Here is a 24,334-nt window from a genome sequence, read left to right as displayed (position 1 = left end):
AATTTTATGTTTCTGTGCAGTGTGTGAGCACAAACAATCCAGAACAGAGAAAAGCATCAGAATATCCACAAAATTTCTAAAACGAAACTTCTTCATCTGCTCTTTTTGGAACTACACCTAGGAAGTATCTTCCTCAGCTCTGTGCCTTGAAAAGCAGTTCCTGGTTAATTCTTGTCTCCTTTCGGACAATGTATGTCACTCACCTCCACAGTGAGTGGAAGTAGATGCAAAACACAGCAGCCTCTTTTTGAGGCTAGAGGAAAAAAAGAATAAAAAACACAAGGAAAAACAAAACAAAGCAAAACAAACCAGCAATAAAAACAAAGCAAGGAAAAAGAAAAAAAAAACACACTGAAAACTAGTTAGCAGTCACAGAGAGATTGCAGAATTGAGGAAGTAAAGGAAATTATGAGTGAAATAAATTTTGCCATGAGGTGGGCGTGCATGGAATATATACAGTTAGATAAGAAAACATTTCAAAGTTATCAGTCATCTTGATTATGGCTGGAAAAAATGCATTTCATCCTTTATCCAGAGTAGCTTTTTCATCAATAACAGATAACTGTGATTCTTGCTTTACTGAGGGTAAGGTTTGATAACCCTTCTTTTCTTCTTTTTTTTCCTCCTATTTAAACTACAGTAACTTAAATAACAGTTTGATTTCCTATGCAGAGATATCAGGAAGACTGCATCATAAGTCATTATTTTTAGAAGTCAATTTGTAAGAATGCGGGTAATAAAACCGGTCTGTGGTTTCACTAGACCACTCTAACTTTACCAGCAAAGAACAATTATGAGGATTTTACAAATACCTGATTTGTCAGTGGTTGAGTAAGCTGCAAGAAATCCACGCCCCGAAGTGTGTACCCCACTCATGAACTGCACTGTGACTTCATTGCTTCTTGAAGTTATTAAACCATCCATTTGAAAGCCAAATCCACAGTACTTTCCTAGGGAAAGAAGGGGAAAAGAGTCATGGACCCAAAGCAACTTCAGTAACAAGTATCTTTTTTCATTTCCACTATAAGCTCACGATGCATCTGGTGTATATTCAAAACCAAACACAGGCAGTTGATAGGAATGAATGTGGTCAGTGTCTGTTTAAAGCAAATACCAAAGTATATTTACTTTGACACTGCCAATGGATGAGAGACACTGGTATCCCTAACACTTACAGATAAATGTAACACATCCCATTCACCTCCAGCCATATGTATCCAGCCCATTCTTCCAAGATGAGAAAGATGGGGCAACAAGAATCACGTACAGAAGGAGATGAGGAAAAAAGCCCTTCTCTTTCCTCAGCTGTTGGAGTGTTTCTTCCCTGCTGATTATCTCATGCTTTCTGTCAGTTGCTTTTCTTACTTTTGTGACAACAGCAGGCATGATTCACTGCAATTCAGCATCAACATAAAAGCATATCTGAGTTCTACTAATATAAACCTGCAATTGGCCCATTTCTTCTTTTGCTGCTCCTGTAACACCTAACACAGGTACTGCAGCTATCTCAGCAGGACAAAAAAAAAAACAAAACAAAACAACAAACAAACACAAAAACAACCAAACCCTCAAACCAGATTAGGCTTGTTCTGCATCTGGGTATTTTTCTTGCCATCCAAACCGACTATCATCAGCACATTTTAAACTGAGAAGCTGGAGTCATTAGATATTGATAATATCTGCCTGTTAAGTTAAGAATTACTACCAAATGACTTGAAATTACCTGGATGAATGGCTATGAGAGTCAAATCAACATGGAATTCTCCAATCCTACTATGTGAAACTTCACTAAACTGCTAACAGTTCATTAGACAGTTACGAAAATGTTCTGCTCCATAGGCTCTCTTAAACAATCAATATTATAAGCCAAACACAACCCTATTTAAGACTCTGTGTGGACAACCACCAACAGCAGATGGCTCTGCATGTTTCAATTTACCATTCATTCATTCATTTTCATGATACTTAGGTTGTCATCTTGTAAAATAGCAAAAAACAAAACAAAAAAAAAAAACAAAACACCAAAGCCAGGCTCCCTTTTCAAGATGGAGTAGAATACTGCCTTGCAGAAACAGTTCTGAACTAAGGTAATGTGCCAAATTCCTTTAAGTGAACTGCACTCTCAAACACTATTTAAATTAGAAATACAAATTCCTATCATTCATCAGAGGCATCTAGATTTTGTTTATTCTGATATTTTTTCATACAAAGCATGGGTATTTCGGGACAAAACCAGAAAATAGATTTTGTAATACTTTAATGAAATATATAAAATTATACAGATATAACCTTATTCCAATTCTTACTATTTAAGCTGGTAAGCAGCAAAAGTTATGAAAAAATAAGTTTCCTTTTACCAAGGCTCCACACAGACCCTACACTTTGCCCTCAATCTAGTTTCAATTACTAACTGAATTCATGATGATGAATTGCAGCACTTTCCCCAACTACTACTTTTCTCATTTCTTTTCTCCCATTTTTTTAAAATTCATTTTCAGCCTCTGGCTCTTTTTACACCACTGACCAGCATGAAACTCCTCTCAGAGTAGGTCAGACTGTCCACAAGACACCATTTAACCTCTTCTTTGGGCAAGTTCACGCAGCAGGACACATAAATATAGCTTGGATAAACTAGCTGGTGCTGCTCGTACCATGGAGATACAGCCTGTGACAAACTGTAGACAGATGCACCATATGATTCATTGCAAGACACACTTTTGAGACCCTAAATCATTTTCCTAGCTCTTCTTTGGTTTCCTTCCAGATTTTTAGCAAAGTATTTTTAAAAAGTAAGCGCCAGAAATGGACAAAACACGACTGCAGTGATGACTGTCAATTCAATGCACAGAAAACTATCTGCCTGAAGGAACCAAAGCACTTTTGAATAAGTCTACAGCAAGAGGTGAATCTCCACAGTAGCATACATTCTCCGCTCCAACAGATCTGACCTTACATCAAATACATTAAATAAATATACTTGTCTGCAAATGTCTATTGGCTGGATTGCAATGAAATCTAATACAAAACACCTCCAGATCTTACGTGAAAGAGAGATAAATTTAACACCGAGGATTCAAAGCTTCTTTTGATTTACTGATAAGTATTCAAAAGGCTTGGACTGAGAACTAATCCTTAAGAGCTTCATAAGAAGCCTTCTCTGCTTATCAATGAACTAACCCAGTAACAATTCAATTTGAAATCTGATCAGCCAACTTTTAAAGCAATTTGGAGTTAAAGTAGGTGAATTCACTGAATTCCAGGTTTTATGTTTCAGCATTAGAACACAGCAGCAATGCTGAATGAAAAAAAAAAAAAAAGACAAATTCAGAAGATAATTCCATCCAAACAAATTCAGATGACTGTTTAATCTCACTGTTTGCAGCTCCAGATACAAACATTTAAGAAATAGCACCATCTGCATCTGCTACTGTTAAGATCATTGTTTGTTCCGTGATTTCATTTATTAGGAGCAGAACACCACACACATTTGCTCGACATACTTTGCTACTACACCAGCTGGAAACAGCCGAGAGTCAAGAGAAACAAATGAAGTAGAAAATTTACTCCAACCCATTAAGTCACTTGTACAAGTGAGTAATAGACTTATCAGAACTGGACGTTCCTTGCCATTTAAGGACTTCAGTGCTTTCTATTTCAGACCAAGCCTGGCTCCGCAGCTCCAAGCACGTATTTATTTTCACACATGCTTAACTAGGTAACGGTTGGAAAAGAGGGTTAACAAAGCTAACATCCCCCTAGCTTTCTTATAAAAAGACTCGACATGAGTTGCACTAAAGCAATCCTGGTGAAGTAAATCTCTAGACAAAGAAGGGAAAAGTAAATGAATCTGCACAATAACAACCAATGTTAGTAAAGGAAAAATGATAATTCCAGTTTTATGAAGAATCAAGGATCTTAAAATCCTACAAATACCTTTGATGTGGATAATAATTTCACACTGCTATCTGAAAACTAACTGCTTTACAGTCATGAAATCATAAAAAGTACAAAGTGAACTACAGATTCCTTACCATCAGGAAATGCAAGATATTTAAATTATAAATTATTGAAGCTTTACATCTTTTAATAACACCAAGATGAAGAGCTCAAAAAAGAACTACTTCAGTACAAGAAAGCAGGCATTTCAGGTAATGTATGTATGTATGTATATACTTCACTTTGCCTTTTTTTTTTTTTTCTTTTTAAAAACAATGCTCAGAATTTTGCAACTCCTTCACTGCTTACAATGATCTCGCAGTCTCTTGCCACTCTGCAAGCTACTGGGAAATGTCTGAGAAAAAGGAAAATTATAATGGAGTTTCCTTCAAGAGTCTGAAGATCACAAACTATCACAGGATCTGTGTTGCATTTAGCATCTATCAGTATGCATGAACAAAATATAAGATGCTTTGCTATTGTGGAAATTCATCATGTTTTCAGGGCATTTTTAGCAGCTAGGAATGGAGTCAGAACAGACATATACATACACTTTATAATACAGTAAACAAAATGAGACCATGTCAGAATAATTAAGAATACTCTGGCCTTCCAGAAACCTCATCTGCTGAGCAACAGTGGTGAAATGAGCTCATCACCAGAGTTGCTGGTAAAGTTGGTGAGGTACAGGCAGCACTCCATTATGTTTTGCAGAGTTTCCTTGGCATGAAACTCAGTAAAAACACAACTTTGACTACAGGATTCCTAAAATTCCTTCCTTTGCCTTCTTAAAGATTCTTGTACATAACAAACACTTCCTTCTTTTCACCACTTCTCCTAAGTGTCAAAATCTGCACTGTACAAAGTGTTGCATGCACGTATCAGGCAAGGTCTCATCACGTCCAATAAGCAATTGAAGTACAACAGCTTTCAAGAGCAGTAAAAATAACTGAAATACCATAAAACTTGTGATTATTATATGCACAGTGAAGGCTGGGAAGGTGAAATTAAGAGTTACAAAAGTACTAAAACTATCTTCCAAGCCCTATACATGACAATAGCTGAAAATAACTTACCTATCTCTGTCCTGGTGGGGCCAATCCCATTGTGAACTCTCAAGTAACTGGAATGACAAGAATCTGAGTCATCAATATCTAAATCACCAAATTTGAGCTGAATTCGCTGCCCAGGCTTTACACGAATTTCCCATTCACAGACTGTGCTATTAGGAGAGGTCTGTGGGTAGTTTATTGAAGCAAGAGTTCCACTTTCAGGACCCAGAATGGTGTGTCCACATCCATCACCTACAAAAGAATATAAATAGTTAGCTACATCACATTTACCTTTACTGGGTTCACTGGTGATTCAATTACCACTGTCTTCACCTGCAGAAAACACTTTGGTGGTGGTGGTGATTGTATTTTTTTTTAACCTTACCAATCACACTGCAAAACCACTCAAAGTCACACACAGATGGAGCAGCAAGCGTGTCAAAATACAACAGAATTTATGTTAGCTACCACTTAATTTCTCATCATTAGTGATCAGAGAGGTTCTACAACTTCCTCAACTAGATAGAAGTTTATCCTTAATGATGTAAAAAATGGCTCTGACAGTACAGAACATATCCCTGCTATTTCATTCCCTCAACACCTATATATAGAAGAAAACTGGTTCTAAAAATGGAGGGAGAAACACATCAGTAAAACATGAGCACATTAATTCTATGTGATTACATTCATAACGCAATGAGAAAGAACAGAAGGGGAAAGACAAGGGACAGCAAACACTACTGAAAATAACAGCTAAGCCTGAACATCATCCAATATTTAATGCATTGTTTTCTACTGTAAAACAAGTTTAATGCTGTTAAACTAATTCTTGAAGGAATTCAGTGGCACCCTTTGCTTCACACACATTTCCAAGTCAAATACCATTTTATCAGGGTGCTCCTCTGCTGCCATCTGCCACACAGCAACAACATGTAAAGGAATACCATCAAGAAGGATCCACCTCTACTGAAATACCACAACCACTGGCATCTGACAACATTGGCCAACAGAACTGTCATAGCAGCAATCAATATACTTTGTGTTGCTTAGTAGTTAAAAGTGACAGGCAAAAACTGATCCTTTTTACACATTTCCTCTGCTATGAGGAAAGGTTGAGGGAACTGGGATTGTTTAGCTTGGAGAAGAGAAGGCTCTGCGCAGACCTCTCTGCAGCCTTTCAGTACTTGAAGGGAACTTATAAACAGGAGGGGGAATGGCTATGTACCAGGGGGGTAGTGATAGGACAAGGGGGAATGGTTTTAAACTGAGATAGGGTAGGTTTAGGTTAGATATCAGGAGGAAGTTTTTCACACAGAGGTGGTGACGCACTGAACAGGTTGCGCAAGGAGGCTGTGGATGCCCCGTTCCTGGAGGCATTCAAGGCCAGGCTGGATGTGGCTCTGGGCAGCCTGGGCTGCTGGTTGGCGACTCTGCACATAGCAGGGGGTTGAAACCAGATGGTCATTGTGGTCCTTTACAACCCAGGGCGTTCAGTGATTCTATGATTTCCACTTCCTTACTAAACCTAAAAACATAAGCCACATTTTAGGGACAAAAAATGTGCAGATACTGAAGATTCTCAACTAAATTTAAGAATCCTTTGCATAAAAGGATTTCATGCCAGACTGAACAGAACGGCAGGACCCATGCACTGAAGCAGCATGGGGGAAAAAACAATTCAGTTGCACTTAATTCTGATTAATCTGCTCACAAAAGCACCTAATTCTCAGTGACAAAATGTTGTGGGTTTGTTTTCTTTTTTCATAATCCGAGCACTTAGAGAGATAGCCGTACGTTCCAAAATCTGAAGTGCTGTGGTTACATGCAGAATTACAAACAGATGGAAGCTTTCTTGCCAGCAGTCATGAATTGGAATAATGCATCTTCTTTTTGAAAAGGTAAATGGACTATCTGCTCCAGTAAAATCTAAAGTTCTATCTGTAGAGCTGTTACTTAGCCACATTTTTCTCAAGTCTAACTTCAGCATGGTGTTATAAAACACTTTGTTCTGCCTCACGACAAACACTATTCCCATTTGGGTAGCTGATAAATTACATTCTACTTCATTTACACTTCCCTTTAGGAAAGCAAACAAACAACACATCTGTATTTTACTTTCCTAAACTGCTATTATTTTAACACACAATTGTTCTAGAGGTAGCTGAAATACTACATGTTGTGTATCATTTAATACTGGTTTCTTTCTAAAGGCATGTTGTAGACTGAAAATATTACTGAGCTATCCTAATGAAGTCACCTTTCAAACAAGAAATCACAGTGGCAATCTGAGTGCAACTAAAACATTGCAAGTTTTAAACAGCATTGAGATTTATCTTTTAAAGACACATCTGTAAGAAATGTCAACTGGGTATTTTAGACCTCATTCTGGTATGTGTTTCACTTTGGTTAGTGAGAGCAGAAGTGCCACACACTTCATGCCTGAAGAAGCTAAAGATTATCAGTGCACATCTGGCATGCAATACACAGCACACCAAGGGCAGATTCATCATTCAGAAGCTATTTGAAAATCTCTACAAATTAATTCCTAGTGAAATAGTGAAACAATGAAACCTCTCCTTATTTTATTAGTTCTAAAAGGGTAATTCTTGAGCTCCTCTATACAAGTGGTGCTTGATCGCTTCTACTGAAGTTGTATAAACACCCCCAATCAACCCCGGAGACACACATCTTTTGTCACATAACAAACCGGCAACACTCAGCAATTTCTCCAAGAGAAAGCACAACTGTCTGCAATACAGCCACATGCATGGTAGTGTTAGATTGTTCTTCACGTAAAAGGCATTGAGTACCACAGAATCTTTTGCTTCTGTTAATCTGCGTGCATGAGTGTGGAACATTTGGGCACATATAAGAGACAGATGTCAAGCCCTAAATCAATTACTCTTGCAAGAGATGACAAATTCTGTCACTAGTTCGCAATACACAGCTGAATGAGTCCTTTCTTTCAGCCCTGTCCATCACAAAACAGACACAGTGTAGTCGCACAACTAAGCAAGCTCCTCACCACATCACTTGTGCATACACATCCCACCTGACACTTGCTGGAAGGTCAGCAGCACATGTGCATCGATTCTGTGTGCCCCAAGGAGCAAGTTCACAGCAAATACAAATAACCTCAGCTCTTTGCTGAGCGGTGTCAGAAACACGGGCGCCTCTTCTCGAGCTGGTAGAGGAAAGCAGACTGATGTCATCAGCAGAACCATTTGTCTCTTCCAGAGGTGCCTCCAAATGCAGTCTGAATGAATTATCCTGATGGATTACAGATGACCCCTGGGCTATGGCATGCTGATGTCTGATGCAGTCATGCAGCTGATTTAACATAATTTCTCATATCCAAGTTCTTTATATCAACAAAATAGAGAATTTCTACCAACATAAGCATACCAGAGTGCATTTGATAAGAAGAAAACGTAAGATTTAATAAAAGGAGAGGCTATCATACATGCAGAAGCGGGTGCTAAGTACTCTATTAATCTCCACTAGAGAGATTAAATGACTTCAACAACTATGAAAATAATTATTCAGAACTTTTTTCCCCTGAGATCGGCTGCTGCTAACAACTACTAATCTTGTTTCTCACTATCAAAACATGTTAAAAATGAATCTTATGGCCTTGATAATGCTTTCCCACTCCTTACTTGGGGAAGAGGGAAGGATAAAATAAAGACACCAGACAGTTTACAATTAAAGCATAACTGATCAAAACAACAACCTCCATTTTTAACACATGGCACAGCCACCTTGCAGATGACAAGACAAGGGGAAATGGTTTTGAACTGGAAGAGGGCAAATTTAGAGTATGAAAGAAATTCTTTACTGCGAGGGTGGTGAGACACTGGAACAGGTTGCCCAGTGAGGCTGTGGATGCTCCCTCCCCAGAAGCATTCAAGGCCAGGCTGGATGGAGCTTTGAGCAGCCTGGTATAGTGGAAGGTGTCCCTGCCTTTAGCAGGGGGCTGGAACTAGATGATCTTAAAGGTCCCTTCCAACCCAAACCATTCTGTGATTCTATGACACAATCTATCCACTGGGTTTCCTGACAAGGTCCTGCCTAAGTAAACTATGACTTTCTGTACGTTTATGGCTACATAAAAGATACAATTAAATCTTTCTTAACTAAGTAATGGTAGAACCAAATCTATTTGTCACATAAGCAAAAATATATATTTAAATCATTCACTTTAGCTCCAAATATGCAACTCTCTCTACTTCAGCCTTCATCTCTCCTCTTCAGCTTAGCTCCTGCGCGCCACATTTCCCCAATCATTAGCAGCATCATTGGCACAGCATCTACTTTTTGCTTTCCTCAGTGCAGACAAGGAACACTAAAGAATTAAGTACCTCAAATTCTGAATAGCTTTTTTAAGGTATTTCTACCACAATCCACAGCAGTCTGTTCTACAGGAAGGAATATGCTCCTCTGTCAGAATTAATTCTCTTAACAAGCCAACAAGTACACAGCCCACTTTCATCTTCATGACATTAATTTGCCTCAGTAACATACTGTCGGAGCACTACAGATGTTTCACAACATAAAATGCCCCACGCCTCTGCAACGAAGCCGTCGCTCAGTCACACTCGAAGGCACTTAAATTAGTGCAGCTGTGAACAAAAGCGAGCCTTGTCTGTCCAATGCTCTGGGCCACTTCTTTTCACACCCCTTCGGGTACAGGAGGTAAACGTTTCTGCAGCCATGTGGTAAACCAGACTAGGGACTCGAGATAAAAAGAGCTGTTTAGTTTTAACCTAGAGTAACCACTCCATTTATTTTATGGCGCAAATGCAGCAGTGCCTTCTCTGAGGTGTCCCTCAAGTGTCGGTTCTGGAACCAGTGCTCTTCAACATCTTCATCACTGACATAGATGATGGCATCGAGTGCACCCTCAGCAAGTTTGCAGATGACACCAAGCTGAATGGTGCAGTTGATACACTGGAAGGAAGGGAAGCCATCCACAGGGACTTGCACAGGCTGGAGAAGTGGGCCCATGAAAACCTAATGAGATTCAATAAGGCCAAGTGCAAGGTGCTGCACTTGGGTTGGGGTAATCCCAGTTATTTATACAAACTGGGGGAAGATTTCCTTGAGAGCCCTGTGGAGAAAGATTTGGAGATCCTGGTGGATGAGAAGCTGGACATGAGCCAGCAGTGTGCACTTGCAGCCTGGAAGGCCAACTGTGCTTTGGGCTGCAATAAAGAAGGGGGGGGGGAGGGCAGCAGGGAGAGGGAGGTGATTGTTTCCCTCTGCTCAGCTCCTGTGAGGCCCCATCTGCAGCACTGCATCCAGGCTTGGGGCCCCCAGTACAGGAAGGACATGGAGCGCCTGGAGCAGGTCCAGAGGAGGGCCACTAAGATGATCAGAGGGCTGGAGCACCTCTCCTATGAGGGAAGGTTGAGGGAACTGGGATTGTTTAGCTTGGAGAAGAGAAGGCTCTGCGCAGACCTCTCTGCAGCCTTTCAGTACTTGAAGGGAACTTATAAACAGGAGGGGGAATGGCTGTATACAAGGGGGATAGTGATAGGACAAGGGGGAATGGTTTTAAACTGAGACAGGAGAGGTTTAAGCCAGATATCAGGAGGAAGTTTTCCACACAGAAGGTGGTGACGCACTGGAAAAGGTTGCCCAAGGAGGCTGTGGATGCCCCATCCCTGGAGGTATTCAAGGCCAGGCTGGATGTGGCTCTGGGCAGCCTGGTCTGCTGGTTGGCGACCCAGCATACAGCAGGGGGGTTGAAACTACATGATCGTTGTGGTCCTTTTCTATCCAGGCCATTCAGTGATTCTATATTTGCCGTCCAAAATACAGTAATAATTTAAAACAAATTACCTTAAATCACTACATCCTCAAAGCAGGTAAGCAATTTTCTCCCTCAGCCTCTGCGTACTAATGAAACTGACTACTTCAGAAGAAGGAGAAAATACCACCAACTGTCTTAGACTGCAGACCTTCTGCTTATTGGTGTCAGGGAAATGATGTGAGCAAGTCTCCAGGGACAGGCACAATTTGCTTAAATAGTCTCCAAGCAAAAGCAGCTGATAAAGGCAGGCTAGCCATGGTGAAAAGCAATTTAGAAGAGGACTCCATCAGTGCTCTGTATTCAAGGATATATACAGCAGAAGCCCTCCAGGATCTGCTGCCCACACTGAATAACAATGACAGTTCATGTTGTGTGTTGTCTTTTGTCTGGCACACACAGCTTGCCAGCTTTCCAACACATATCATTTACTCAGCAATCTGCACCAACATGCTTGTAAAAATAAACACTGTTGAGCTTCAATGCTCTGAGTGCTACACAGCAAAACACAGCTGACAAAGGAAACAGAAAGGAACACACAGATGGTCACACAAAACTGGATCACAATAGCCTAGGCAAGGTCAAAAAAAAGCTACAAATCACTTTAAAGGTATTCAAATGCCTCATCCAGACTGGCCCGAACAGAGTTTCAGAAGTCTTCTATACTTCAACAAAGAAGTAAAAAGGTCTAGACTCACACTAGCAATACAGATACTAAATTATCACAACTGTCACATTTTTCTCTCTTCCATCATCAGATCACAGAATCACAGAAAGGCCAGGATTGGAAGGGACCTCAGGATCATGAATCTCCAACCCCCCTGCCACAGGCAGGGCCACCAACCTCCCCATTTAATGCCAGACCAGGCTGCCCAGGGCCCCATCCAACCTGGCCTCGAACACCTCCAGGGATGGGGCATCCACAACCTCTCTGGGCAGCCTGTTCCAGCATCTCACCACTCTCACAGTAAAGAACTTCCCCCTGACATCCAACCTAAATCTTCCCTCCCTCAACTGAAAACTATTTCCCCTTGTCCTGCTGTTATCTACCCTTTCAAAGACTTGATTCCCCTTCTGTTTGTAGGCTCTCTTTAGGCACTGAAAGGCTGCAATGAGGTCACCCTGCAGCGTTCTTTTCTCCATGCTGAACAAGCCCAGCTCCCTCAGCCTGTTTTTGTAGTGGAGATCATGAGCACACAGCCTGCCACTGCTGGTCCACAGTGGCACAATCTGATCTAATAGCCAGTGGTTGCAGCACCACATTGGCCTCTTCAAAAAGCAGCAGCTTCACACCTCGTGCCCTGCTGGTGCTCACTGTACCCTCGCTAAGCTGTACAGCAGTTCTACACTCAGGTTACAACCCTATTTGCCTTCACTGAGTACAGGTGTGTATGGGTCGACTGGTGTCTGTGCATGGGAGCAGGCACAGTGGAAACAATGGAAGCTACAACAGGGAGGGGAAAACCAGTTTGGCCACCATGGAACAACAGAAGATGGCAGGAAGGAAGCTGATGGTTTGCATCCTTGAACAACAACAGTGGAGCATCCAGATGCTTTCAGAAAAAAACACAAGAAAAGTTGGAATGATTTGTGCCCAGCAACTGTACCAACAGCACTGGTTTTAAATACAAATCTCCAATGCTCATTAAAGTTCATACTCCAATTGCTGAAACAATCTACCACTAATCTACATCTCACCACTAGCATCCCCTTCTGCCTCTGAAGGTGACATACAGCATTGCCTTAATTTCTAATACATATTTTCAATGCTAGTTTCAAGATTACAACGGGGATTGTTTAAGGCCTCCCTGTCATGAATGGCTCCATCTGAGCATCATGAAATGTAATACACAATTTGTTCTATACTATAACTTGGTCCCAACTTTGCCTCATACGTTTTCCATTAAAAAGAATATATTTCCATTCCTGTGATGGTCTACGAATACAATCAAGTCAAATAGACATAGATGTACTACTGAATAAGATGATTATTTAGGAAGAGCAAAGTTTACTTACTCAAGTGACTGTTTTGTAAGTATGAAAATGACAATGTGTGTTCATATATATATGAAAAAAACAGTATAACAAGCACTCAAGAAGTCAGTAATGTGTGAAACTCCAGGAAAAAGGTATCTGCCAACTTTAAACCTGCCCTTTGGCTTTGCTTCAGCAGGAAGAAAAGGATTCCTTCTGTTATACAACTAAAGAGCTTGGAAACAGCTCTTTAAACATGAAAATATCAGTAATGAACATGCTTTATCTGACATCTTCACATATATTAGAGGAAAATTAAGCTTTTACGCATTACATTTATCTCTTTTATCCATCTTCATGATACTGAGTCACATTCCAACACCTGTACACAACTTATGAATAGCAATTAGCAGATAACAGACCTTACCAGTTTCATAGAACTCACCAATTTGTAAAAGAAAAATTCAGTGCCAATGGCTCCCTTCTATCCCACTGGACGTGGTACAATGTCTTTCCCATATCTTCATCATTTTGGCACAACATGAAGCTAACCAGATAAAGCTTTAACTGGCTAAAATCCTGCTGACAACACAACAGCTGCCAACTATGAAAACCACTGTGGCCTTGCTGGCAATCTAAGTGCTCAGTGTATTCCACATATGTGCTGGATCACTGCAGTCAGCTATCCTTTCAGAAGCAAAATCTCCTCATTCTGAGAAGTAATCAAGAAATCACAGCAATAAAAGTCATCCTCTGTTTCTACTGCTTTCCCTATTCGTCTCCGTTTCATTCAAGATACTGAGGGACTTTCATCTGCCTCGTGCTTGTGGGGCTGGACTATAAAAAAAATATTTACGTCCGAACAGCTGTACACCCCAAGTCTAATTAATACACCACTTCAGTTCCACTTCAATATAAAACTAACAGTGTAGAGATATGATGTATAACAAAAACTGTGAAAAGTGACGGAGCACTGGAACAGGCTGCACAGGGGGGTTGTGGATTCTCCTTCTCTGGAGATATTCAAGACCAATCTGGACACCTACCTGTGCAGCCTGCTGTAGGGAGGCTGCTTTGTAGAGGGGGCTGGACTTGATGATCTCTGGAGGTCCCTTCCAGCCCCTACAATTCCGTGATTCTGTGATTCATCGACCAGGACTTGTGCAAAGCACTTGACACTGTCCCACATGACATCCTGATTGCCAAACTGGAGCAAAATGGATCTGATGGATGGACCCCTCACTGGATAAGGAATTGGCAGGATGGTCACACTCAGAGAGTTGCAGTCAAAAGCTCAACAACCAAGTGGAGACCTGTAGCAAGTGGCGTTTCTCAGATTTTGCCATATCTGAATTGAGTTTTTACGTTACAAAGACTATATGAATGTTAACGTGCAGTACACCTAAACTTTCAGTGAACAACGAAACAAATGCAGAGATATCCACAGGACAGAAAAAAAATCTGAACTGAAAGAATTAGTCTTTTTTTTTTTTTTTTTTTTGCAATGAGCAAAACTGATGTCGTAATACAGTCTTGCCAATGAAAGACAAACTGGTGTAAAGAAAGCAGACAAAGTTCTTCTCAGACAGACAGACAAAGTTCTTCTCAAAAGAAAACAACAAACAAAACCACCTGAAACAATTCATCAAAAAGAAACAAACAAACAAAAAAGTGCCTGTCTTCACCCCTCTCTCTGAGCTTAAATTAGAGGTCACTTTACAGAAAGGTGGATCCACAGGATTGCAGACCAGAAGGGCCCTTTTAAACAGGATGTCTTGTATGGCATAACTGCACACACCTGGGTTGGTATGATTTTAAACTGAGAGAAATCAGAATTCTGCATAAAATTTAACTTTCCAGACTTTAAAAGTGTCTTGAGAAGAATAATTCTTGACTGTTTCTGAGACTAGAATGCTTTAAGCACTCAGAGGGGAAAGACAAACAACTCTTTTCTAACTTATTCTTAAATAATACACCTCCTTTACAACATATGGGTGAATTCTCTGTTATTCAGTACTGGAACTGCCAAGAATGACACAACAAAGTTCATAAACTTCATTCAGCTTCCACAAAAACATTTACTAATGCAACAGCTATGTATGCTATCATAACAGTGGTTACAGAACTGGAACTTTCCTAATTCTGTTACCCTTCAAAACAAACAAGATACGTGAAATTTATGTTAACAAAATTCATCCATCCATCCCCATCTCAATTTTCATCTCCTTTCAGTAGCACAAAAAAACCTGAAATTTATTTTTTTCAGTGAGATGTTAAGAACAGCGGATCTCAATAATTCTAAGAAGGTAATGTTGTAGAAGGGAAAAATCCAAAACACCTATCGTACAGACCAGCAAACAGGCTCAAGGAGACTCTTCTCATTAGTAAAAATGAAAAGTAAGCATACATGACAAGTTCACACTCAGCCCCTGCTGACATGTTCTTTTTTAACAAACTCCTTTTCTTCAAAAGCATTTCCCTTGTTAAAATAATTACCTATAGCTGCTAAGAACTTATAAAGGCTTGAAAGGCTTGCACACTCTATGATATTTTATGGTTTTTTTGTGACTGTATTTCAATAGTTTTGTATCTATAGAGGTCCACTAAAATCATAGCCTCAATGCAAATGCATTAGGAAAGAGTGTAAGCTGTTATGTATGGACAAAGCTCAACACCCATGCTTGATTTTCAGGGCCCAACTAGTCTCACCCAAGCGGCTGAGTTTCAGCACACATCACCTGTTTGCTGGCCTAAGCCTTACTGAATGAAAGCTTGTGGTCATTTTCATTCCAGTCTTTGCACTGAAAAAAGAATCTGCCTAACTCAAACAGAAAGAACAATTATAAAAGTAGAGATTTTGTATGAAATGCCAACAACAAGCATCCAATTGTCAGATTCCCATAATTCCAAGATCTACGTGCTGAAAAAAGTGAAACACAAGTAGCTAGATAAGGTATGAACTAAGTCTGCCTTACATTAATTTTTAAAGAGTTTAACAATCATAAAGAAAGCATGAAGATACCAAAAATCTGGTTTCTCAAAGCCATCACACTAATGAACAGGCTTCACAAGCAGTAACCCATTACTCTGCAAAAGCCAGCGATGACAATTTTGCAGACCCAGTGTTATGCTATGTGGCCTTTTAAGCAGTTAATACTACTGCTACCTGTCCATCCCCATAACATCAGCTCAATAACAAACCTACACCCTATGCTTGCACAATGATTTCAACTATACAGATGTTAAAAATAATAATAATTGACTGAATAAATTAACCTAAAAGAAGCTCATCATTAGGAAATGCAGGAGGAGAGAAAAAGCCTTTGACTGCAGAACCAATTCTTGGTAATCCTGACTGAGCGCTTCCCCACTGTGAAGCACAAAGTTGCAAGGATGGGGATGACCTGCAAGAGCTCATTCAAAAACCTTTTAAAATATAGAAAAGTAACCAACAGAGAAACATTTGTCAATAAGGTGAGCAGCACTTCCAACAAGAATCGTATCTGTACTGATGACTGCCTGAGCTAAACTGATTCATTCTAGGTAGCACTTCCCTAGTTGATGACTAGTTGATACAGGACAGCAGCAATCAGATTAAAAACCTCACACATCACTTCTCAGACCAAAAAACATGTGGGAGAACAACAGAAAAGGAGACAATTTGTTTCTCTCTTATGCAAGTAACATAAGAAAACATTTCACCCTATCTCAATCTCCATCTCCTTTCAATAGCACAAGCGTAGCTTTCGTAAAGATGTACTACTCTGTCAGAGGGCCACTGGCTTGAGATGCCCAATGTAACAGCCCACAGACTTCTGAAAGAATATTTATTTCCATCACTGCTTTAACACTAACTCACATACTCCTTTTTTGAAGTCCTGTACACACACACACACACACACGAATATACAAAAACTATGCACACCGTGCTGCTTGAATCCAAAGCAACATGCAATACATTCCAGATGGAATACAAGAAGCCTAAGAGCATGGACACAAAATGGCGGTGGCAGCACACTCTCAGGAGGAGCAGTACCTCAGCAGGCTCCTGGACATCAGCTGTGATGAACAGAATCAGCACTGCATGGCAACCTCCCAGACAGCATGGGTCTGCACAGCACATGTGTGTACCTTCTGCCTACCACATCTACTTCATCACTACAAATAAGGCTCAGTAATCGGCGGAGGAAAAACAGTTTTGCTGAGTTCTTGTTTTCAAATGTGAAGAAGTAATCATCATCTTTAGGTTCGTACTTTCAATAGAATCTCACACCTCTCCTGCTTATGAAGAGCACTCTTCCACACAATTCTGTAGGGCGCTCCTTCTCCCTAATGTCCATGCTACAATGCCAGGAAGCAAAGGAGAGCATGAGAAAACTCAAGGCAGCAGACACAGCAGCTAGGTCTGGCAGAACTTCACGCCTCAGTCTTGAAAACCTTTTCTGTATGCCTTGTCACAAGGACAAAGGGGATGTGCTTCAGCACTCCTGCCTACATGGCACAAATCCTGAATCCTCAAGAGTCAGCATTCTGCACAATAACATCTGCACAATGCTGCATTCTTAAGTGAAACTGTAACATTAGTGAACAGTAAATAGTTCAACAGAGCACTGCTCTCCTCATCATAAAAGACCTACTCTAATGTTTATTTGACAGGTAATAAATCATCCATCCAACAAGCTTGGAGGGGGGTGTCTTTTTATATCAAAATAATTCCTTAGTGTTCCTTCCTCCTGTGATCCTCTTCTTCCCAAATGAGCCCAGCCCAGGACTACGGACACAAAGGGCAAAGAGACACTACCCAGCAGAATACAGCAAGAGGAGAAAATGGCACTGGTAAGAAAGGCAGCACATGACAACTGTCACACAGCAGACAGTCATGCGGTAGTGCTTCACACTGACATGCCAGGAGCTCTTTGCAAAAACCTGGGATGCATAATTACACCCTAGTTTTTCCTAGTCCCAAAAGGGACGGACATTTATTTCCAACTCCACACTGATCACAGTAAAAGCCACAGCTGTTGGCTGCCTTGCTGGCTGGTGGACCAGAGGTGAGGCAGGGGCACGGCAGAGAAGGGAAGGGTATGTGGCAGAGCTCCAGAGAACAGCCAGTGAATCCAGGAATGCTGATGCTCTATGGCAAGACAGGAGGCTGTGGATAACTTTCACTAGGCTCAATGCACACAGTCATTAACTCCTTCTCCCAATGTTTCAGGTCACAGTAACTCAACACTATACATTCAAAAGGGATTTTTCTCTATTGTGCTGTAGCAAATGTTTTTTAAGCTACAATGATGAATTACTTTCTTGTAGGAGGCTTGATTATGCAGTAACATTCTCATAGATTGGCAAAACATGGCAATCACATTCAAAAACAAGCACTGTAAGTCTAATCTTTTAAAGAGAAAGTGGTAAGCAAATCTGCTTCAAATCACTTGGGTATTAACTTCAGCACTGAAAGTTTATTTGATACTTAAGGCTTTATATGCAAACCCATATTCACTAGGAAACCAATCAGATGACTACCGAACATGTGATAAAGTTCTTGTTCCCTACAATCTCTGTACCTTTAGAATAACTGACATCACTTACCTTCAATTTGGGTGCAAGACAAGCAAGCAACCATTTCCCTCTGAGCTGTTTTACAACATCTCTACACCCTCAAAAAAAGCTAACTAATAAACACGTCACACAGGATTTATGCCACTAGTTGGACATCTCTTAGGAGCACTGCTTCTCAAAATACAATCTGCAGAGAGAAGGAATGGGGCTGGCCTCCTTTTTCTCAGCTACTTAATTGTATGAAAAACAACTAAAATGCTTTGTGTTCCTTTCTAATATCAATTTCCTAGCAAGCAGGAGCTCAAGTCACCACAGCGTTTTCAAAGTCACACAAGGTGACTTGCACAGCAGCCACCTGGGCAGCTCCCGATGCACAAGACTGTACCAAATACAGTACAGGTACTTTTCTCTTGAGCTTTTCTCAACGTTTCCAAAGGTGTTAGACCTGATGCAAAATGCTCTTATTTTCCAAGACAGTGAGCCATTGCTCAGCAGCCTGTCCCAAAGAATGCTGAGTTTCTTACACAAGATGATTTTCAACATGACAGACCACACTTTAATCCCACAACACAGTGGGCTATTAAGTGAAACATCTATTCACTGCAGTATCACCCGCACTTCTTCCACCCTAGTTTTGACTTCCTCACTGGAAGGGTAGGAAAACTCTTGACAAACATTCAAAATAAGTTTCACACTGACCAAAAACATACAGTTATTTTTTAATCACTTGATACCAATGAGGAGCTCTCCAGGAAAGCATGTAGGAGACGGAAACATTCCATCTTCAGAACAGGATCCACATACCTTGCAGCGTGCGAGGCTTGGAGCTGCTGAACAGCAAGAAAGAAAACGAATAGCTGTTTGTTGAGAGGATCAGCTTCCTTAACGTACCAAGGCAGTCTAGGCTCCTACAAAACACGTAGGAACTCACTGTATTTCTTCTGAGAGATTAAAGGCAACTTTAACTGTGGAATTTCCTAAGCTTTGGGTACTTTCCTGGTAATCCTCTTACAACTCTGCACACATTTAATGTGCTAATTTAGTTTTGTGCAGACTCTTCATGAAAAAGGCAGCAGCTTCATTTCTATGTCTATTCTTTAACCAAATTAGAATGACACCAGTATTGAAGATACAGGCTCTCCAGCCTTTTCTGTAGTAAGATAATATATTATGAGGAAATGGTCGGTCACAAGCAGAATTTTCTCAGAATTTCCAACATTTTCTCACTATAAAGACCATTTTATCCAACAGCACAAGAGATCTTAACCTTTGGTTACCAAATAAAATGAAGCTTGTCAATGAGCAGCTTTCCCTCCTTTGAAGCGAATCTTCTGAGCAAACTGTAAGCATTAAGCAGACAGACCCTTTAAACTGAAATTCTGGGTAGGAGTACAAAAGGAACAACACAAACAGCACACTTAGAAATCCACTGTCCACTGGCTCCCACTTCTTACTATGTGGTGCCAACCCTTTTGCATACAGCTGACCACTCACTGAGCCAATTCAGCTCCCTGAGCTGAAGGAAAACTACACCTCTTTCTTTTCCCCTTGGTTATTTCAGTTTTCTCCTAGAATAACAAATGCAGTCTGCTCACCAAAAGGTCAGACAAGTGTCAAGTCAGCAGAAGCATTTGGAGCACACATTCACAAGCATGATGCTTCAGCAGCACAAACCAACACCTCGCTGCTGCCAGACTCATCCAGACACAGCCTTCAAAAGACACAATGCTCCAACTGCCCTTTCTTCTCAAAAACAAATGGGTTTTCTCCTCCTCTGTTAACAACAACAAAAGCACGCCAAATGCTTGCTGGTGTCAGCTTCGTATGTGTATATGTGGAAACAAGATGACAAGATAAGACAGTGGAGTAGTTTCCTCTATGAGCACTTCTCCAATCTTTTCCCATACAAGAAATAAGTTGTGTGCTTATCAGTACACTGCACGCATTTTCTGACCGCCGCTGTGTATTTCAACACAGCGTCTGTGACATTTCAGATATATTTCTACCTCTCCTTCAGATATGCAGAAATTTACCTGAAGAGAGCTGAGTTCCCAACCCAAAGCCAGAGCGGTGCCAAAGCAAGAGCTGCTGAAAACTGCAGCATTTCTCAAGCCCTGTATTCACAGAAGGAAGAGCTTCAAGATGCTGTCAAAACACTCACTCCCACCGCTCTCTCCCGAGGCTGTGATCAAAGTGACATTTACTGCGGCATCCTCTGATCCGCTGCCACGAAGTGACCACATCTCGCCCTGTAATTTTCAATCCGTTGAAGCCCGATCATTAATACCACCAAAGAACAAACCTCTCCGACTTCTCTGAACCAAAAAATAAAATAAAATAAATAAAAGGAAAAACACCCCCCCACAAAGCCACAGCGACCAAACACAGATTCAGCACTTTCGCCCCTAGATCGGCTTCCCGCTCTGGGGTGCGCTCAGTTTATCTTCGCAGCCAGCACGGCGCTCTGCCCCCCGGCTCGCACCACTCTGCTCACCCCCGCCGAGCTGAAGCGCGGCAGCTGTGCCCGCAGCCCCGCGTTCCCCCCGCCGGAGGAAGGCCTGCAGCCTTGGGCGGCCCCGGCACGCTGGGAGAGGGAGGAAGGAACGGGGCTCCGTCCCCGCGAAGGGGCTCTTCTTTGCGACGCGGGGCCACGCGCCGGTGGCGGAGCACAGGTGGCAGCCCGCTCCCGACCGTGCAGCCACGCAGGGCCCGTTTCTCTCCCTCGCCCGCCCGCTCGCTCACCTTTCTGTGCTCCGGAGCCCCGCAGCAGCGGCGGCAGGAGGAGGAGGCCGAGGCGGAGTAGCGAGGCCGCCTGCCGGGTCCCCGCGGGGAGCGGCCGCCCCGGGCTCACCATGCCCCGCGGCGTGGCCGGCGGTCCGAGCGCATCGCGGGCTGCGGGGCGGCCGGGTCGGGCCGCGTCTCTGCCCTGCGCCCCGCGGCCGCCGACGGACCGAGCGCACGCCCCCAACCGCAGCCAGGCGCCCCCTGCCAGCGGCCCAAGCGCTTCCGGGTGCGCGCCGCGGCTCCCGGCGGCTGAGGGGCTGCCCCGCTTCCTGCCGCCCCCGTGGCCCGCCCCCGGCACGCGGGAGCCCCGGCCTCGGGAGGGCTCCTCAGAGGCGGGGCGGCGCATTCGCCCCGCGGGAGACGGGTCCGCGTTTCACCGCCCCTCTTTGTGCCTCCTCGATTCTCCCTTAAGATCTGACCGAGAGCATTTCGCTTTTGAGGCAAAACTGCTTCAGAAAACTCGGTGGAGGCACGAGTTTCGCTGTTTCAAATAGACAAGAATAAACTGGTGTCGCTGGTCTCCGCTTATAAACACGATTCCAGCTCTAAGAGAGAGAACAGCCAAGAGGGCTCAGGGCGTTGCAATTCCAACTATTTCTCATCTAGCTCTTGGAACACCTAGCGTGTGATCAGAGGCTGGTTATAGAGGGCTACACTCATCTAGACGATCAGGTATTTTGAAGAAAAAGAACCTATCTTTCAAGTATTTCATCAAGAAAGCAAAATTGCACTTCTGGAGAGACTTAGAGTAGCTAGCACTGAACTAGCTGCCCAAGGCAACCATGAAAGCCTACTTGGGGGGCAACAAGCACTCAAAGCATTCTCTGCATCCCGCAGCAGTTCCGTGAGGCAGATACTGCTTTCCTGACCAGCCGTGTCTGCACCCATGGCAGGAAGGGCACCTTAGGAGAAGCCCTCCTCAACCACGCTGCTGCTCAAAGAACTGTTTAAATGGCTCTCACTGATTGCGTTAAGACTACTGTTGCTTGTCAAGATGTTGAGAGTAGACAGACGGTCAAGTTGAAGCTCAGTGCTTACTGAGGCTTTTTTCACATAAAGCATGCAGGGTGTTACGAAGCATTCCTTAATGCAAGTTTACTAAGTTTTACACTTTTCTCCTGCTGATACCTTCTTAGCAACATCTCAGTGAAAGCAGTCAATGAAGGCTGTCTGACATGAAGCTGTTTTAAGTCAGCTTGTAGGATGTAATAGTCACCGAGACATCCCGCAGCACGTAATGGAAGATGGGCTGTAATCTATATGTGCTCCTTTGTCTCCCATTCAGCAGACGCAGAGGTTCATACCACAGGTCACATGAAGCAGTTATATCACTGCAATAACATCCTTTCTGCACTATAGAGACCACATTCCTAGGATCACTAATCATTAGCGGTATTTGTTGTGTACTGGAAAAATCGCTCCTTGAATAATTTGTGGCTTAATAGTGCCGTGCATTAACATCCTACACATAAATCAGCAGTGTTCCCTGGTGGACTCGGAAAGGTTTTCTCCTGCATTATTTTTTGTTGTGAAGACTGTGTGTGGTATTTTCCTAGCTCGATTCAACTGTTCTAAAGGTTTTTATTTGTTCATGTGAAAAGAACACTGGATTTGGGAGAGGGCTGATTTCTACAAGGGGTATGAGAACTTGCAGTGATTCCTAAAGCTGCCAGAGGCTGAATTTGCTTCATCTATCTTACAAGTTTGTCCTGGAGCCACATTCCCTAACCACAAATGGCTCATGCAGAGCTCTAGGATACATACTTCACAAAGAGAACGCCATCCTGATGGAAGTGGTGACAAACTATGACAGTTTATCCGCTCTAAAAGCCTTAAAGATTTATGGAATATACGGAGCCAAAGAATGAGGAATATCATTCCATTAGCAATGCAACTGTTTGGATGGCTTGTCTTAATACACACTTTTAATGCAGAAGAAAAAAAAAAAAAAGAAAAGAAAAAGAATAATTAGATAAATCCAGATGGTCTCCCTGGCTTTCAAAATCTTCCTCCTCCTAAGAAGAGTGCAGCACAAAATGAGTTTAAGTAGACCATCTGCAGAGTGCTGCACATTTCAGTCTGTGAGAGTTCCCAGGCAACTCCTCTGGGGGAAACAGAACTGTATATAAAGACTCCATTTTAGACTGTGACTTAAAACTGCTCCTGTCATCAAATCAAAACACATACATAACTAAAATGTTATGGGAGACAAATACAGTATCATGCAATATCAATACCAGAAGGCAAGGTGCCAACAAATACTATGAAATCAGCACAAATCCTTTTTTTTTTTTTCAAGAGGGTAGGACCAAAGATTAAACTAACTGTGCCAACAGAAAAATGCTTAGGCAATCGAGCATTTCTATAATGTTTCCTTTCCATTACGAGTAACTTCTAGAGGTAAATGCAGATATCTAATCACCATCTGGTTCTCTTCCCCTGAGAGGCTTCTGATGCTTCTTTCCCACTGTGTTTCTCTAGCTTTCCTATTCTTTTATTATATCTCAAAAGCAGAATTCAGCTGGAGGGCAGGGCTGCTATTCAGAGAGACCTTTATGATCTATAGTAACAAGTTGACACAAACCTCCCAGACCCTAAGAAAAGCAAGTGCAAGCTCTTGTATCTGAAAGGAATTGCCCATTGCAACTATATATTCTGGAGGATATTCATAAATAGTCTGCAGAAAAGAAACCGGAGTTCCTAGAGGACAAGCTGCACGTCACAGTGAAGAAAGCCAGTGGCATCCTGGACTACGTTAGCAAGAGGTCCAGAGGCCAGCAGAGCTACAGAAGCGATCCTTCACCTCTATCCGGCTCTTGTAAGACTGCATCTGAGTACTATATCCAGTTTTGGGCTCCCCCCGTTACAACAACAATACTGACCTGCCAGACAGTCAGTTCAAGAGGTCTTGAATGGTCAGGGCCTGAAGAACATTCTGCATATGATAGGGCTGAGAGAGGTGGACATCTTCAGCTTGGACAAGAGAAGGGAGATCTTGCAATTACCTGATAACTGGGTGCCTACAGGACATGGCTGGAAGATGGAGCTGGCCTGTTCTCAGAGGTGCACAGTGATAGCAACAGACGTAAGTAGCAACAAGGAAAATTCCATATCCAGATAGAAGAGGAAAAAATACCATAAAAGTGTTCAAACACTGGAACTGGCTGTCTGGAGAAGGTGTAGAATCTCTAATTTTTGCAGGTTAGTAGCCCTT

At 42.1% G+C, this 24,334-nt stretch overlaps 1 protein-coding gene across 1 annotated transcript in view; it reads right to left on the bottom strand.

Annotated features, from left to right (window-relative positions):
* Positions 1–21,481, bottom strand: part of DCBLD2 (discoidin, CUB and LCCL domain containing 2) — a 42,577-nt gene extending 21,096 nt beyond the window's left edge. The window contains exons 1-3 of the mRNA XM_048944494.1: positions 21,079–21,481; positions 5,013–5,240; positions 813–950 (exon numbers count right to left, since the gene is read on the bottom strand). Coding sequence (XP_048800451.1) covers positions 813–950; positions 5,013–5,240; positions 21,079–21,466 — 754 coding nt within the window. The 5' untranslated portion in view covers positions 21,467–21,481. The remainder of the gene's footprint in view (positions 1–812; positions 951–5,012; positions 5,241–21,078) is intronic.
* Between the last annotated feature and the right edge of the window lie 2,853 nt (positions 21,482–24,334).

Source organism: Lagopus muta, chromosome 1, assembly GCF_023343835.1.
Source record: "Lagopus muta isolate bLagMut1 chromosome 1, bLagMut1 primary, whole genome shotgun sequence".
NCBI lineage: Eukaryota > Metazoa > Chordata > Aves > Galliformes > Phasianidae > Lagopus > Lagopus muta.
The sequence above is the reverse complement of the archived record's forward strand: the minus strand, read 5'-3'. Positions and strand labels throughout refer to the sequence as shown.